Consider the following 18,622-nt stretch of genomic DNA (forward strand, 5'->3'; position numbering starts at 1 on the left):
ATATACCTGAGCAGTATAATAATTTAGCCACTTCAAGCCATCAGTGTGTTCCATGAATTAGTTGGCTAACAGATTTGGCCAACATAACTATCAAAAGAAAGGAGTTTTCTTAAGTGTCTGGACAAAAAGAGATCTAGGGGGTAAGTTTTCCACTGGATTCTCAAGAGGGGATGAGCAACAGTAAAAAATTGAGAGAACACTACTAAAAGGAGAAGAAAATAAAGCTGAATTCTGCCTATTTTTCAACTGTCAAAAGCCAATTCTGGTAATAAAAACTGCCCACACCCACAACACACTTTTAGTGTCTACAGTACTTCTTTGGAATCCAGTTTCTCTCATTGAAGGATGAGGTTATCAATCCTGGATTACCATTCTTCCTGGAGTACAGGAAATTGGATCTGGAGCTACTTACACGAGAACATGGTTAGCAAGGGCTTTTTACCTAGACCAGGATAAATAATATTGGGCATTTTGGAGACAGCAAAATTGTCTTCATTCTCAGTATACAAAAACCTGCTCTGAAGTAATAAACAGATCTTTTAGAGTGCTCAGTTCACTAGCAGAAAGGGAAAGTTGCCATTAGGGAGATCTGATTCCTTCTATCAGTGGGTAAAAGAAGTTAGGCCACGCTTCTCCTATAAGAGGTCACATTACAGCTATAATTGACCCAGGTCTCAGGGCTCAGTAATATTCAGCCCTTTCTAGGTTATACAATTTTCTTCATTGTCAAGATATTAAATGGTGATCTAAAGGACAGACGTATTTCCAGTAAAAAAAGAATTGAGATTCTGATTCATGACAAGTAAACAGAATAAATTGAAATTAACTCTTATTAAGAGCAATTTCAAGTACATTCCTTTCCTCTACCCTACAGATATAATTATTGTTTTATTATGAAACTACTATTGTTTGATTATAAAGTTATATAGGCTTACTGTTGCAGATGTTGCATATATTTAAGAAATAAATCACCTACAATTCAGCAATCCCAAGATAAGAAATATTTTGGTATGTTTATTTCTAGATATTTTTTTCTCTGTATATACATATCCACGCATTCTGCTGTGGACTTTTAAGGACTTATATCTGTGTCTGTCTCCTTGACATCTCTGGGGGACTTGTTTTTTGTATGCTTTACTTGCCAGCAGCTGTACACAAGTAGGCCTTTCAGATCATGTTCTAAAATAGTTGGTAGTATTTAATTATAAAAATTCATTCACAGAGAAAGTACTGCTCCCACTTAGGCCACTTAGATTGCAGAAAGCCATAAGAGGCTCTAGTCCTAACAACAAGAAAAGGCCAAATAATCTACAAATAATGACTTTTACTTTCTATCATTATTATTATTATTTGAGACAGTATTGCTCCGTCGTCCAGACTGGAGTTCAGTGGCGAAATCATGGCTCATTGCAGCCTTGACCTCCCAGGCTCAAGTGATCCTCCCACCTCAGCCTTCCAAGTAGCTGGGAATACAGGGACCCATAACCAATAATCATACCCAGTTATTTTTTCTCTCTCTCTTTTCTTTCTTTCTCTCTCTCTCTTTTTTTTTTTTTTTTTTTTTTGGTAGAGAAAAGGTCTCATTATGTTGTCCAGGCTGGTCTCAAACTCCTGGGCTTAAGCAATCCTCCTGCCTTGGCTTCCCAAAGTGCTGGAACTACAGGCATGAGCCACCACACTCAGGCCAAATAATGACTTTTCTTTAGCATCTCCTAGAAGGCAACCGCATAAACCAAATACCAAAGAACTGTCAAACCCTTCTAAGAACAGACAGTATCTGAACTATTTCACCTTTGGTAGAGCATGGGAGGAAGAGGCAACTGCCATAAAAGCAGGCAAGAAGAAAATAAGTAAAATTTTTTACAAATTTTAAAGTCTGAAAATAGAACAGCATGACAGAATAACTGAAAGTCACAGCTCAAAGGGGAGTCTTCAACAAGCTCCTCTCTTTGAGCACCGGCTGATGAGAAAGCATGGGAGGAGGACGGGATGTGGAAAGAGCACTTCAGAGGTACGTGCATGCGCAAGATGATCCACTGTTACTTGGGTGGAAGAAGAGGGGCAGGAGTTCAACCCCACTCCCTTCCTCAGACTCCTACCTCACAGAAAGTAGAAGTCTTAAGCCACTGAGAGAAAGAAAGAAAATCTTTCAACTATCAGAACCAAGGCCAACATGCATACTTCCGATCCGTTACACTGTAACCTCAAATTAAACATGTCCAAAACAGAACTCATTTTCTTCCTCTTAAAATGTCTACCATTTCTTTTAATAATAGATAGTGTGGCCATGCACCCAGTTTGCACACCACAAACCTTGGACGTCATCATCATTCTCTCTATCTTACGTTTCTTTCCTTAGAGTGAAATTGATCCTTCTTCCTAGCTCTCAGACCTAAGCAGGGTAACTTTTTAAATCCCACAGTTATGATTTAGGTCAGGCCCTTACCATCATCTCCCAGGCTATTAGAACAGATTCCTAATTAATACCTTTGTCTTCAGTCTCTCCACCTTCCCCCCATTGATCAATTCTATCCCTTATCAAAATTCTTCAGTCTCTCAATCCTACAAATTGAAGCTCAATTTCCTCTGCACAGCAGAAAACACGCATATAGCTTTACAAAAGCATTAGATCTACACCCGATGGCCCATCCTGAACCCCATGCTCCAGCCCCACTGAAGAAATTGCTATTACACCAGCATTCTACACCATTTTACACTTCAGTGCCTCAGTCTTTGCACCTCAGTCACTTAGCGTGGAATGACATATCCTGCATTCTCTACCAGATAAACTGGCATTCACCTTTTAAGACTCACCTTAAGCATCTCCACCTCTGGTGAATCGTCCCTGAACCCCTCCCCAAAGCCCTGTTTTGCTTCAAGTTATCTCCCCTGTTGAGTTATGATGCCCTCAAAGTAGGGTTATCGAATCCACTGTTTTTGTCTTATTCCTGTTAGCAATTTTAGCCCCAAGCACAATGCCTGGCACATAATAGGTGTTCAATATACCTGTTGACTAAATCTTAAATCTAAAATGAAGACACAGACAGGACTCTGTTTTAATAAGTGGTTAAAAATGAGTGGTACTACCATGAGATGCAACCCAGTTCTCCAATTTCAGATGAAATACATTCCTCTGTTTTTACTTATGAAAACTGAAGATTTTAGGAAAAGGAAGCTGAATTTGCTCATTCCATTTAGGAAAGGAAAAAATCTAATAAAGGCTTTTATACATGAGTCTTGCCACTCCAGCCTTTGGTAAAGTTATGTACTACACAGCGCATCATGGCATTGCTAGAATTCTTTAGCAAGTTGCTTTTCCTTATCTGTGTAAAAAGGCTTATATTAGGCCTTACCCACTCATAAGTAATTTCTGAAGGATGTGTGCTCAGTGATAGCATTTCTACTAAGTCCAAATACAGGCAATACTTTTAAGAAAGAACAATGTGGTGATAATCACCATTTATTTTCAAGTGTTGCATATTTGTTTCAACAAATTTCAAAACATTTCCCAAAGGATTTTAAAGAAAGTCACCAAGGATGTTTAACAAAACAACATATGGAATGCTAATTTTGTTGTGATGCTATACTCTAATACAGCAAGAAACAGATTTTTCGTAAAATCAGCAGATTTGCAAACACTAATTAAGAAACACTGAAAACTATCAAGGTCAATTTAAAAATCCATTTGAAAACAAATATTCCTAGTCTTGTTAGTTCTAGTAATTTCCCTCTGGGGATACGCTGTACATCAACAAACTTTTACCATACAAGTTTTGCAATGAAAGTAAATAAATAAAGACATACTTTCAATTTTCAATAAAAAGCTAAACAGTGAAGTTTGGAGGGTTGGGTGGAAATAACCCATTTGCCTCTATCAGTATAGTTTCTACTCAGGACTCTAAGATCCTTGGAGTATCAGATTTCACCTTAAGATACATCATTCCTAAAAGATGTTCCAGTAGTTCTATGTTTGCCATAAGGGAATATGCTTTAATACTATTAACCCTAGGCAGGAATGCTTCTCTGTCTTCCACGGAAAAAGCAAATAACAAGAAGAAACTAGGTTTACAAGTTACATCTCTGTGCTGCCTTTTATCCCATGGCCATTCCTTTTACTGTCTCTCTGTCCACCGGACATTTTATTTTCTGCAACGTTCTCCATCCAAAAAGTAGAGGGAAAAACATGTATGCATGTGCATATGATGTGTGCATGTAAATATACGTGCATGCGTGTCACTTCCCAAATGCTCAGATTTTCAACCAGTGGGAATCAACTAAACACTCATGTGATAAACCTAGCTGTATGTTTAGGGCCACTCATTTCTTGTCATAGTTAACTCCATGCAGAGAAGGTAGGGAGATGTATTATATTTACACTCTTCAAGAACAGAACCACTAGTAACAAGATGTTTTAAATAGGATGATTCATAGCAAACTACCCTTTCACCTAGGAACCATTGATCCACAACAGAAGACCTGATCTGAATCCAAAATAGAAAAGGTTAAAATATATCATTACATATCCAGAGCCCAAAACTTTTGCATTAGCTTAACATATTGTATTATCTCTTTACACACTATCTTATTCCAGAACAGACTTAAAGTAGCTTTGTTTGAAATAAGTGTGACAGTGGTGAAAGTTTCAAAAGTTCTTGTTAAATGGAATTTGGCCTTTTGTTGCTATTGCATTCTCTTTAATGAAATTTCACATAAATGACATAAATGGATCAGTTCTCTGTCCCACGTATCCACAGTACTGGGTTTCCCAGATGAAAACCAAGAAGTCTTTAAGATAATAACATACAAGTATAGAAAACAAAGATGCAAAAGTGTGTCAGAGTAAACGTTATAGAGATTAGTCAAATTTACCAACTGACTCCTGGAGGGACACTATCTCACGAACCAATACACTTTCTCGTCCCCTTTCTTCTTCATTTCATTTCACCATTTATGATAAAAAATGAGGGAAATGTGAGACTATGGGACAGGTAGGACAATTGTAACCACTGGGTGACTTTATCGCATTTCATGGACTGTCATGTCCAGGGCTGTTGCCCATACATACAAACAGCACGACAAATAAGACATACAACATTGGAAGTTTTAAAACACTATTTATTACTAAGTCTAAAACACTCAAACACCACAACGTAGTGATTGCCAAAGGCTAAACTGGAGTTTGTGGGCTTTTAAAAAGTTTCTCTTCAGGGGAACATTTCAGCTCTGATGGAGAGGTGTGACACATAAGGAGATGGAGCATATGGCTGGAGACCAATTTGCCTATAAGCTCAAACCAAGTGGACCCATGTGGAGTGCTTTTATAAAATCATGAGCAGTAAAGCTGAAGAAAACTCTAGGTTCAGACTGCTTTATGGTATCCATAATTGAACTGGACTCACTGCACTCACAGGGTTATTGCAAATTATGAGTAAACCTAAAGAATTTTCAAATAATCTAATTATTCCTTTATTTATTCATGTTTGTATACAGTGCTTTTTTTCCTCTGTTCTTAACTGGATGTTTAAAAATTCATAGATATCCAAGCACATTGTTTAAATGCTCATAGGCAATTCACAGGAACTTCCCTCATGAGAGAGAAAAGCAGCATTACTGATGCCTATATCAAAGTCCTAGAGGAAGAGCAGGAATAACAAAATGCAAGACCAGAATTAACGTTTTTTTTTTAAACTGTGGTAGAGTATACATAACATAAAATCTGCCATTTTAACATTTTGAATATACAATTCAATTGCACTAAGTACATTCTCAATGTTGTGCAATTATCACTTTTCCTGAACTTTTACTCATCCCTAACAGAAACTCTTTACTCATTAAACAATAACTTCTCACTTTGCTCCCCACCCCACCACCAGAAGCCTGATAACCTCTAGTTTATTTCCAATCTCTATGAATTTGCCTATTCTATGAACCTCATATATGTGGAATTCTAATGATATCTGTCCTTTGCCCCTACTTACTTCACTTAGCATAATGTTTCAAAGTTCATTCATATTGTAAAATATATCAGAATTTCATTCATACTACATTTTGTTTATCCAGTCATCCTTGACAGACATTTGAGTTGTTTTCATCTTTTGGCTATTGTGACTAATGTTGCTATGATCATTGGTATGCAAGTATCTGCGTCCCTGCTTTCAATTCTTCTGGGAGTAATTCCCAGGAGTGGAATTAATAGATCTTACAATAGTTTTATATTTAACTTCTAGAGAAACTACTAAGCTGTTTTCCACAGAGATTGCACCATTTTACATTCCTACATTGCAGAAGGGTTCCAATTTCTCCATACCCTCATCAAAACCTGTTATTTTCTGGTTTGCTGTTTTGTTTGTAATAGCCATCAAATAAGTGTGAAATGGTATTTCATTGTGTTTTGACTTGCATTTCCCTAATGACTAATGATGCTGAGCATCTTTTCATCTCCTTATTGACCTGTTTTCATCTGTTTATCTTTTTTGGAAAAATGTCTATCCAGGACCTTTCACCATTTTTTAATTAAGTTGTTTGTTGTTGACTGATAGAGGTTCTTTCTATATTCTGGTTCTTAATACCTTATCAGATGTATAATTTACAAATATTTTCTTCCATTCTGTGAGTTGTCCTTTTGCAAGAGAGTGTCTTTTTTTTTTTTTTTTTTTTTTTGAGACAACATCTTGCTCTGTCACCCAGGCTGGAGTGCAGTGGTGTGATCTTGGCTCACTGCAACCTCTGCCTCCCGGGTTCAGGCGATTCTCTTGCCTCATCCTCCTGAGTAGCTGGGACTATAGGTACATGCCACCACACCTAGCTAATTTTTGTGTTTATAGTAGAGGTGGGGTTTCACTATGTTCCACCAGGGTGGTCTTGAACTTCTGATTTCAGATAATCCACCTACCTCAGCATCCCAAAGTGCTGGGATTATACGCATGAGCCACCATGCCTGGCCTTAATAGTGTCTTTTGATGTGCAAAATTTTTTAATTTTGATGAAGTCCACTTTGTTTATTTTTTCTTTCATTGCCTGTGTCTTTGGTGTCATATCCAAGAAAACACTGCCAAATCCAGTGTCATGAAGATTTCCCCCTATGTTTTCTTCTAAGAGTTTTATACCTTTATCTCTTAAGGTAAGGATACAGTTTCATGCTTTTGCATGTGGAGATCAGTTTTCCACGCACTTTTGTTGAAAAGATTTTCCTTTTTTCATTGAATAGTCTTAGCACCTAGCTTAAAATTCAGCTTTTACCCCATATGTGTGGGGTAAAATATATAATAGTCTATATAATATATAGACTATTACATTAGTCTATATATGCCTGTCCTTCTGCCAGGCCATACTGTTTTGATTCCTATAGCTTTGAAGTAAATTTTGCAATTTGGAAGTGTGAATCTTCCACCTTTATTCCTTTACAAGATTGTTTTGGCTATTTGAGGTCACTTTAAGATGGGTATTTTATTTCTGTAAAAAACACTAGTGGGATGTTGATAAAGGTTGCATTAAATCTGGAGATCACTTTGAGTAGTAGCATCATCTGAATAATATAGTCTTCCAATCCATAATCACAAGATGTCTTTCCATTTACTTACGTTTTTAATGTCATTCAATGCATTTATTTTTAATTTATCCTTGCAAACACTTAACTACCACTTATTATGTGCCAGAAACTGTTCCAAATGCTTTAAAAGTATTAATTTAGTTAATCTTCATAACAACCCCATATAAAGTACTATTTTAGCTTCAGTATATGAATAAAAAAGCTGAAGCACAAAAAAGTTAGATGACTTATTCAAAGTCACATGGCTGCTAAGTGGTAGAACTGGGATTTAAATTCAGGCAGTCTTCCTTTTCAAGCATTCATTCATTCTACAAATATTCACACAACACCTGCTAGTTCTCCTGAAGCAGGCTATAAGACAAGAGTTTGTGTGCAAGTGATTTATTAGGGAAGTGCTCCCAGGAGAAATCAGTTAAGGGAATAAGGAAAGTGGGGCAGAGAAGGGGAAGAATCCGAACAAGGGTTTGAAGGGTCTGCATCAGCCTGATCCTGTAGAAAGCTGTAGTGTGTCCATCTCAAGGCAAGGAAACAGGGCCTTCATACTGCTGCACCACTCTTCAGCATAACACTGCAGATAACTCTGCTGTGGAGACAAACTTCTAGACAATCCCAGATTTCCATATGTCTGAGTGAAGAGGCTCCAGTATTCAAGTTCAGTCCTCTGGAGAAAGTTACAAGTTCAAGTTGTTAGGAACAAAGTGTGCTAAAGGTGGCAGATAGACTTACAGAGGTGAAAAAGTGGATTCAAGGGATCTGGGCACAAGGCCAACAATATGTTTTGCATATAAGGCACCGTACCAAGCGTTCAAAGAAGCAAGATGGATGAGATCAATACACTCACTTTCAAAGAGATCATGTACTGGCAGAAAGACAGGCATACTTTATGTAGGGTACATGGTGATAAATATTATAAGAGGGGCAAATACATTGCTAAGAAGTTAGAAGAGTAACAGCAAATGTTTTATGCCCTGGTTAAAGGAGTCACAAAAACATCATTAAAGAAGTAGTATTTGATCTAGGTGTTGTAAATGGAAAGACCTGGGGAAAGCCTACAAGAACATTCAAACATGAGCAGCCACACAGAGATATGAAGATATCGAGCACTTTCATAATCATACCACTCAGCAATATTGTACTTCCTTACAATGTTGTTGAAATATTGGAATTTGTCACAAGTTCCCCAAAAAGTATTAGAAATACACATTGTCAGGCCCCACACCATACACCCCGCTTCTGATTCAGACACTCAGAAGTGAGGTCCAGCAGGCTATGTGTTAACCAGCCCTGCAAGAGACTCTGATGCCTGCTTAAGTTGGAGAGACACTGTTCTACCACATCCAAGATCGTGGGCCCGTGAAAGCTCAACTGAGCACTATGCACCAGGCTACCTGGAACCAGGCTGCCTGCCCAGCATCACACTCCCACACTCCTGGTCTGGAGTGAATAATACCCAGGAATGAGAAGGAAGTTTAGACTAGATGAAGGGACAGTCATCCAAAGAGCAAACTTTTGTGAACAACAAGCTTGAGCTCAGAATTCCATGTGGCCCATTCAGTGAGAAAAGAAAACGACAGATAGGAAGGGTTTCATTGATCAGAGACTGCAGCCTGGACCATCGAGAGCTGGCCATCTTCCCATCCATTTCCTGGAAGTTCTCGGAGTTCCTGATCTTCCATTTTCTTTGGAAACTGGTCCAGCTCTGGGGGCTCATAAATACCCACACTGCCTCAGAAAATACTGGTCAAAAGAGAATGAGGGCAGGCTGCACTACTTTGAGATCATATGTCAAATACTATATAGGACACCAGATATTTCCTACACAAAAACTGTTGAGTAGTGACTGTGAATATAGTAAGGTATAATTTATGAAGGAATAGCAGTTTCATGGGCCAGGATATGCAGAACGGTGAAATGAATGTATGATTGTGGGGACAGGCATTAAGGTCAGGATGAGGAAACATTAGGCAGAGGAGTGAAATAAACAGAAGTCACGCTTTAGGTAAATGATTGTCAAGTTTTGCAAAATGGATTAGAAAGGAGAGATGCTAGAAGAGGAAAAATCTTTAGGCTCAGAAGTACAACTGTTGATAGGAAGAAAATATATGAGAAACTCTGACATATATGACATAAATTAAGTATATGACAAACACATGTCTAAGGGAAGTCAAGGGAACATTTTTATGCAGACTGTAGATAGCAATAAATGAAACACACCTCTTCTGTAAAATTATCCACACAATAAAACATAGTAAGAGAAGCTACAACTATACAATGCTGTTTCACTCTCACATTTACCATAGAAGTGTTCTACAACATGGACGAGCTAAATGATTCCAGGTGTCTTTAAGAAAAATATATCCAATCACACTTTTAGCTTAAACTTACAAATACACTCATTCCCTAACAAGTTGGCAGGTTATGAATGAACAAAATGACAATCTACATGCCACTAGACTCTCTATATCCATTGTCACATTTAGGGAAACCATCCACCATCAGAATTCGGTATTGTCTTATTATCAGCTCATCAAAAAAAGTTATCATCTGTACAGATTTACAATTTAACATTAATATCAAGTGTTTATTGGGTGCTTATAATGTGTCAGGCACTATGCCAATTATATGCCTTAAAACATTTATTGCTGAGCACAGAGAATTAAATGCATTGCCTAAGGTTACACAGCTTTTAAATAGAAAAGCCAGGATTCAAATCCAGATCTGCAGACCCCAGAGCCAGAGTTCAATGCACTAAGCAATTTTTCTTCACACATTAGCTCTTTTAATTTAATCCTCCTAAATGTCATTGCTTGAGATAGCCATTTTACAGGTGAGGAAGATGAAATACAAAGACATTAGGTGCCTGATTAGCCTACTGGGAAGATCTAATCTGAGTTGTTTAAGTTCCCAGGGCAGGGTTGCTCCACTATCTGATATGGGGGATGATAGCACTGGGGCATTCTCAATATTTCCAAAATGCACCAATAGTTTCTGGGAAAGAAAATAGAACATTTGAAACATAGCACAGCTTGTGCACACACACACACATAATGTGGCAGCTTAGGAAAGGAGGTAGATTGTGTGGAAATAGCCTACATTTTTAGCTTTTTACTATCAGTTAATGATTGTCAGTATGTGTGTAGAGTGAAGACATATATAGATATAGAAAAAATATATAGATATCTATATTTAGAAAGAAATCACATGGATTAGCTGTGATATCTGTAAATTCATGGAGAAATTCTCATATATTATTATAAAAAATAAAAAATTATCTCGATAGAGAAAACATGCATGTTCAATGGCATTGACCAAGGGCTACATCATTCAATGGCAACTTTCCGTGTCTATTCTGTATAATGCAACTCTCAAAGACAACATCAATCCAGAGATTATATACATTTTGCTAACTAAATACCCTTTGTGTTATCTGAATGTTATTTTCAGAAGGAATAATTCTTAGTTAATTCCTAGCAGTTAGCCCTAACTTGCACCCATACCCCAAATTCATCTCATCCTTTCTTTAATGCATCAGTATTCATTTTGAAGAGAGAACGTATACAGTATGACAAAAGTAAACTCAGAAACACTGCAAGGTATTTTGCTTTTGAATCGGGAACACAATTCCAAAAGTAATTATTATCTGCCTAAATATTTCCATAAACTATTGTTACTATTTTGAAAACTTTCATCAGTATTATTTTAAACAAAATACATTCTGCAAGTAAATTATCTTCTGCTCAACAGACATGCAAAGATCATTCAGTCCCAGTCTTCAGGAGAGTGGCCAGAACCATCTCACACTCTGAACAGGGAATGAAAGACGCAAGCTCAGCCAGGTACAAGGTCTGCAATCACAGCCACAGTTTCATATAAACAGAAATCAGGATTTCCACAATCCTGTGATTAGGTCAGGAAATCTCAAATCCCTGAACCAATTGATTAATACAACTATGATGGGTTCAGGAAACAAAGCCGAGGAGGTGGGGGTGGGGATGGGGGGCTGAAAGTGGCTGGGCAAGAAAGCCTATATTTAAACATAATTTGCCCTTTTCCTTCCGCGCCTGTGGGAAACGTATGATGGAAGATGTCGCCCAGATCGTAACCTATGTGTTTGGGCAAAGTTCTAGGTTATCATTTATGTATCCTACTTGCACTTTGATCTTAGTCATGCTGACAAAAGAAATGAGTGGAACAAGCCAGGCAAACCCCCGACGCATGGTAATCATGACAGATGAGTTGGTGGCGGGGGGAGGTTTGAGCCATTCCAGCTGTCCTTGCAGGCCATCACCAGGCCCTGGGTGATCTATTAGTAGTGTGAGCCCAGGTGCAGGGACTCCGCTCCGGGCTCACAGAGTGCAGCCCTGGCCATTAACTGATGTAAGCATGGGGTAACTTATGAAAAAAGCATGCAACAGGAACAGCAGTCAGGAAATGGTTACAAATTAGAAAAAGAGGTATGGAGGGCAGAGGGGCCTCTCATGCCACAGTAATAAAAGCAACTTCCTCTCTTTCCTAATTTCAGAACCACAGAGTAGAATTCTCTCCATATGAAATTCCTCATAAGTCGCAGGCTGCACTAAACCACCGCCTGTCCCTTTCAATGTATCATGGTGTAGTCACATGGAAACAGATGTTGCTGCCTTCCTGTCACACTGTTAAGGAAGTGTCCTGTGACATGGGGAATGGTGACCCATGAACTCTTAAGACAATTATCTAGCACCGCATAGATGCTTTTGTTCTCTAGAAAATCGGGATCCTTAAAGTTTGATCAAGCATTCCAAGATGATGTAGCTCAAGTTTGATGAGTCAGGTAGACTCTGTAATTGAGCTGAAGGGAGCCTCTCATAGCTTGCAAGTCAAGTACAGTGCTGACCTGTGAAGGCCCCTTCATTTCACTCTGTTTTCCTCAGACTGGCTGACTCAGCACCCCTGCCTTGGACCAGCTTCCTGTGCTGGTCAGAATTATTCAATCTCTTATCTGCATCTTCAAGATTATTTTTCCATGGCTGTATTATGACACTTGTCCTATCACATTGTAATCAGTCATCATGTTTATGTTTGTCTCTCTAACTGAAAGGTCCCTTCTTGTGGACAAGGAGTATGCCTTCTACTGCCTTCCATCCATAGGGTTGATCACATATGGTGCCCATGGGTATATGTTGAGTGAATGATGGATATACTTCAGCCTGAACTGTCAATGTTTATTATGACTGAGCACAATATATATTTATTTCTCTTTCTGTCTGTTTTAAACTGTATACCTCTCTGTAATTTAACTTAGCCATTTTTCTGTTTACAAACTTTAAAAGACAGCTTAAAGATGTTTTAAAGTTATAAGTGAGTATAGGCTGAGTATGTTTACAGAGGATAGAATTCTTGGTAGCGTTCAGCCTGGAAGTCAATTCTCTCCCTCAAAAGACACAGGATATCCCAAAGGAAAATAAACAGAACGTTATATTCAGCAGAAATGTAGTTAAGACTCTTATACCAGAAATTAGCTTTTCAGTGCAAAGGCCAAAACCATCACTGAGGAGTTCACCAAAGGGTGGAGTAGGAAATAGGAGAACAAGTAGGTTGTAATCCATAAAATCACAAGTGTTCCAAGACGAGGAGGTCCTAGGAGAACCTGTTGGGCAAAGAGGATGCCCACTCGAACACAGAGGGCCTGAGAAAAGAGCTCAGTGAGGGCCCCTGAGCAACAAGGCATTGCAAAGACATGGCACACTGCTGCCTGAGGGCAGGCAGGGAGAAGGCTGCCACAGAGGCCTGACAAGACAAGGGAAAAGCAAACAGATAAAATGAATAAAACAGAAGGCAAGAAGAAAAGAAAGTGCTGCAGTAAGATTTTGTAGCCAGAAGAGGAGAGTTTTAATAATATAGTAAATGGATCCTGATGAACAAAGATGAAATGTATATGAATCCTGAAAAACATCTAGAGCCCCTTGCAACACAGCACAAGAGACAATGAGAGTAAAATGGAAAAAGAAAATAACAATGGCTATTCTGGCTAGGGATAACTTGCTAAGTGAATCGAAACTGGTGAACAAAGGGAAGCATATTCATACTTGTTTTAAATATTCAAATAATTATTTAGTACATTTAGTTCATGCTTTTGCCATAGCATATGATTACATTGTTCTGAAATAAATTGCTTTTGATTATAAGTCTCAGGATAAGAGCCCTGAAAGGATATTGTTATGTGTAACAAAAGCTTCAATGTGTGGTTGCTCTCCTCTACCCAAGCAGGCATAAACAGTTCTTGATGGACTCTGCCTCTCCTCCTGCTTTCTTGTACAAGAATAGAAAAAAATAAGATAGAGCAGAATTGGTGTCAGAAAGCAAACACAACCTCATGAAAGACAAGGTATTCCAGGGAAGAACAATTCTGGATTGTCAGGTAACAGGAATATTTAGTAACACTAGCAACACTGTAAACAATACAAACACTCCTTCCCTATGTGAAGAGATATAACCAATGGCAGAAGAGAAAGCATTCACATCCCATAAAAGGAAGAGGACCAAAGTCACAGGTAAGATCCAGGAAGCTTTTAATTTGAATAAATTTCTTAATCAGGTGGTAGAACCACCAGCATAGATAACAATTTATGATTGTTGCTATCCTGAACTATTGTTTGTAAAGTCTCCCAATCCTTCTGTAAGCTTCCAGTGTCTAGCCCTTGCAATCTACATTTTGTGACAAAGTTAGAGTAATTATCCTGAGATAAACCCAACCATGCTACCTCCTCAGAATCCTTTCCTAGTTGCATTCCACTGCCTATGAAATGAATTCTGAAATGTTCTAAGATAGCACTGAATATGCCTCAGAATCTGACCCTGAACTACCTTGCCAGTTTTATCTTCCACCGACTACTCCCCAATCCCCTCATCTTTTTATTCTGCTACACAAGACTCTTCAATGACTCAGAAACAATTCTGTATATTCAAATGTCTATGATGCCTCCTCATGCTATTTCCACACTTACAACCTACTTTCCACAACTCACATACCTAAATCATATTTGTCATTGAAGGCCCTGCTCAACTGTCTTTTTCTCAATGAATGTTTCCTTGGGCCAATCAGTCACAATAACTGTTCCTGGCCTTATGTTCCGACCACATTATGCCAATGCTTGACTGTATCACCATTGAAAACTGACATACTAGAATGTTGTGTGTGTCCAATATTCAAACTAGATAATAAACTTCTAAGGTGGAGGTACACTGTCTTTTCCATCTTTGTTTTCCTCCTAGACAGTTTCAGCCAAATGCTTACATTTCTTTAAGGCTAGCTAATTTGACATTCAATTAAAGTTAGTCATTATTCCAGGACTTATTATTTATTCCTAGTCATTACAAAGGAGTTTTATTTTTAATATTTTCTATTCATAATTCATTGGCTAAGTCTACAGAAAATGTACTATCAGATCTATCCCTTGAAAGAGACAGAATTTTATATTCAGCAAAAACATAGTTAATCCTCTTATACCAGAAATCAGCTTTTCAATGCAAAGGCCAAAACCCTCACTAAGGATTGAATAGAATGGGAAATGGGAGAACAAGAAGGTTGTAATCCATACAATCACAAGTGTTCCAAGAGAACCATCAGGAGGAGATCCGAGGAGAATCCGTTGGGCAAAGAGCATGCCCACTTGAATATAGTGGGCCTAAGAAAAGAGCTCAGTGAGGGCTTCTGAGTAACAAGGTGGTTATTAAGCAGTACACTCAAGTCAATTATTTCATGTTTACTTAAAAACTTGATACAAGAGAGAGATCCAAGATGGCTGATGATTAGCAGCTCGGGCACGTACCTCCCAGTGAAAGCGCAAAGAACGAGAGGACGCCACACTTTCAGACGAATATTAGTTGCTCACGGACCAGGAGATTCCCAGTGGAGGAGCCCCACGGGTCGCCAGGGCGACTCTTGTGGCCGGCATGGCGGTTTTGCTGGTGCCTTAGCACGCCAGTTCTTGGTGCGGAGTCCGGAGATTCCCGGGCAGAAAAACACCATCAATCTTAACACCGCTGTTTTGGCCGGCTCAGTGGATTGCTCAGATTTCGGCGCAGGGAATCAACAAGTTGGACGTCAGAGACCCAGTTAGAAAGTCGGTAATTATAAAGACGACAGACGGACAAATATATAATGAAGGGAAGAAACCAGCGTAAAAAGGTAGAGAATACTCAAAATCAGAATGCCTCTCCCTCTACAGGGGATTGCAATTCCTCATCAGTAACGGAACAAGGCTTAATAGATTACACGTGTGTTCCAATAACAGAAGCAGGTTTCAAAACGTGGGTGATAAGAAACTTCTGTGAATTAAAAGAACTTGTTCTAACCCAATGCAAAGAAACTAAGAACCTTGAGAAAAGGTTTGACAAAACGTTAACGAGAATGGACAATTTAGAGAAGAATATAAGTGAATTGATGGAGCTGAAAAACACAACACGAGAACTTCGCGAAGCATGCACAAGTTTAAACAGTAGAATTGATCAAGCAGAAGGAAGGATATCAGAAGTCGAGGACCAGCTCAGTGAAATGAAACGAGAAGACAAGAATGCAGAAAGAAGGATGAAAAGGAATGAGCAAAGTCTCCAGGAAATATGGGACTATGTGAAAAGACCTAATTTACGTCTGATAGGTGTACCTGAATGTGATGAAGAGAATGAATCCAAGTTGGAAAATACTCTTCAGGATATCATTCAGGAAAATTTTCCCAACCTGGCAAGGCAGGGTAATACTCAACTCCAGGTAATACAGAGAACACCACAAAGATATTCTTCAAGAAGACCAACCCCAAGGCACATAATCGCCAGATTTATTAGGGTTGAAATGAAGGAGAAAATACTAAGGGCAGCCAGAGAGAAAGGTCAGGTTACCCATAAAGGGAAACCTATCAGACTTACAGCAGATCTCTCAGCAGAAACCCTACAAGCCAGAAAAGAGTGGGGACCAATATTTAACATCCTTAAAGAAAAGAACTTTCAACCCAGAATTTCCTATCCAGCCAAACTAAGCTTTATGAGCGAAGGAAAAATTAAATCTTTTGCGAACAAACAAGTACTTAGAGAGTTCACCACCACCAGGCCTGCTTTACAAGAGCTTCTGAAAGAAGCACTATACATATAAAGGAACAACCAATATCAGCCTTTCCAAAAATATATCAAAAAGCAAAGAACTTTAACACAATAAAAAATTTACATCAACTAATGGGCAAAACAGCCAGCTAGCATCAAACGCCGGTATTAAACTTATATATATTTTAATTGGATAAAACGCCAAAACCCATCGGTATGCTGCATCCGGGCCCATCTTACATGCAACAATACACAAGACTCAGAGAGAAGGAGGAAGATTCACCAATCAAACAGAGTAAAAATAAACTAATAAACAAAAAGCAGGAGATGCAATTCTCGCCTCTGATAAAGTAGACTTTAAAGCAACAAAGATCAAAAGAGGCGAGGAATGACACTACATAATGGCAAAAGGATCTATGCAACAAGAAGAGCTAACGATTCTATAGATCAACGAGATAGAAAATTAACAAGGATATTCAGAACTTGAACTCAGACCCGGAACAAGTAAACTTAATAAACATTTATAGAACTCTCCACTTCAAATACACAAAACATACATTACCACCTCACACCTATTCCAAAGGTGACTATATAATTGGAAGTAAATCACTCCTCAGTAATCGCATAGCATTTCATAGGTTTAAATTAAATATTGGTTGGCTGTTTGTTTGTTATCTTCTTCCCTTATTCCTTCCTGACTACATCATTAAGTATAATTATCAGTATAAAAGAGGTTTTCAATACCCATTACTAAATTGCATTTTAGCCTGGGCAAGAAAGCAATACTCCCATTCTCTCTCCCTCTTTCTTTTCCTTCTCCCTCCTCCCCATTCTCTCTCTCTCTTTCTCTTCCTTTTTCCTCCTTCCTATTCTCTCTCTCTCTTTCTCTAGAAAAAAAAAAAAAAAAAACTTGATACAAAAATATAAATTATGATACTTCCCTTCAATAAACAGATAAAAAGACATGGATTAGGTGTCTGAAGATTGGAAAGGATGAATAGGAAGAGCCAGAGGATTTTTAGGGGAATGAAACTATATATATATATATTTTTTTTAGATGGAGTCTTGCTCTGTTACCCAGGCAGTGGCGTGATCTCAGCTCACTGCAACCTCCGCCCCCCAGGTTCAAGCAATTCTCCTGCCTGAGCCTCCAGAGTAGCTGGGACTACAGGCGCCCACCACCACGCCTGGCTAATTTTTGTATTTTCAGTAGAGACAGGGTTTCAGCATATTGCCCAGTATGGTCTTGAATTCCTGACCTTGTGATCTGCCTGCCTTGACCTCCCAAAGTGCTGGGATTATAGGCGTGAGCCACCAAACCTGGCTAATGGAACTATTTTATATGGTAATACACTAATGGATATGATACACGTCATTATACACTGTTTTAAGTCCATAGCATGTACAACACAAAGAGTGAGCTCTAATGTAAACCATGAACTTTGGGATGATAAGGATAGGTCAATGTAGGTTCACTGATTATTGCAAATGTACCACTCCGGTGGGTGATGTTGATAACAGGGGACATTATGGATATGTGGACACAGGGGATATATGAGAAATCCTGTACCTGCTGCTCAATTTTTCTGTGAACCTAAAGCTTCTCTAAAAAATAGTCTACTAAAAAAAAAAAAACGGTTGGATGTCATAGCTCATGCATGAAATCCCAGCAATTAAAAAGGCTGAGGCAGGAGGATCACTTGAAGCTAGGAGGTCAAGATCCACCTAAGCAATTAAAAAGGCTGAGTCAGGAGGATTGCTTGAAGTGAGGAGGTCAAGACACACCTAAGCAACAAGGCAAAACCTGTCTTACAAAAATGTTAAAAAGTTTTAAAAATTAGCAGGGCACCATGGGGTGTGCCTGTAGTCTCAGCTATTCAGTGAGTTAGGCGGGAGGACCGTTTGAGCCCAGGAGTTCAAAGCTTCAGTGAGCTATGATTGTACCACTGCACTCTGGCCTGGGCAATAAAACAAGACATAAACAGTATAAAAATTTAAAAA

General features: G+C 38.6%; 1 protein-coding gene across 4 annotated transcripts in view; it reads right to left on the bottom strand.

Annotated features, from left to right (window-relative positions):
• The window catches only part of SUGCT (succinyl-CoA:glutarate-CoA transferase), a 691,493-nt gene that overhangs the window by 290,528 nt on the left and 382,343 nt on the right, over positions 1-18,622 (bottom strand). Inside the window, exon 14 of one of the 4 annotated variants that reach the window (XM_064366748.1) lies at positions 5,093-8,210. The exons of the other annotated variants lie outside the window; for them this stretch is intronic. Within the exon in view, the coding sequence (XP_064222818.1) occupies positions 8,028-8,210 (183 nt within the window). The 3' untranslated portion in view covers positions 5,093-8,027. Of the gene's footprint in view, positions 1-5,092; positions 8,211-18,622 lie in introns of those variants that run through there. 4 annotated transcript variants of the gene reach the window in all.

Source organism: Aotus nancymaae, unplaced genomic scaffold, assembly GCF_030222135.1.
Source record: "Aotus nancymaae isolate 86718 unplaced genomic scaffold, 86718_ANA_hifiasm-v0.15.2.pri h1tg000065l, whole genome shotgun sequence".
Classification (NCBI taxonomy): Eukaryota; Metazoa; Chordata; class Mammalia; order Primates; family Aotidae; genus Aotus; species Aotus nancymaae.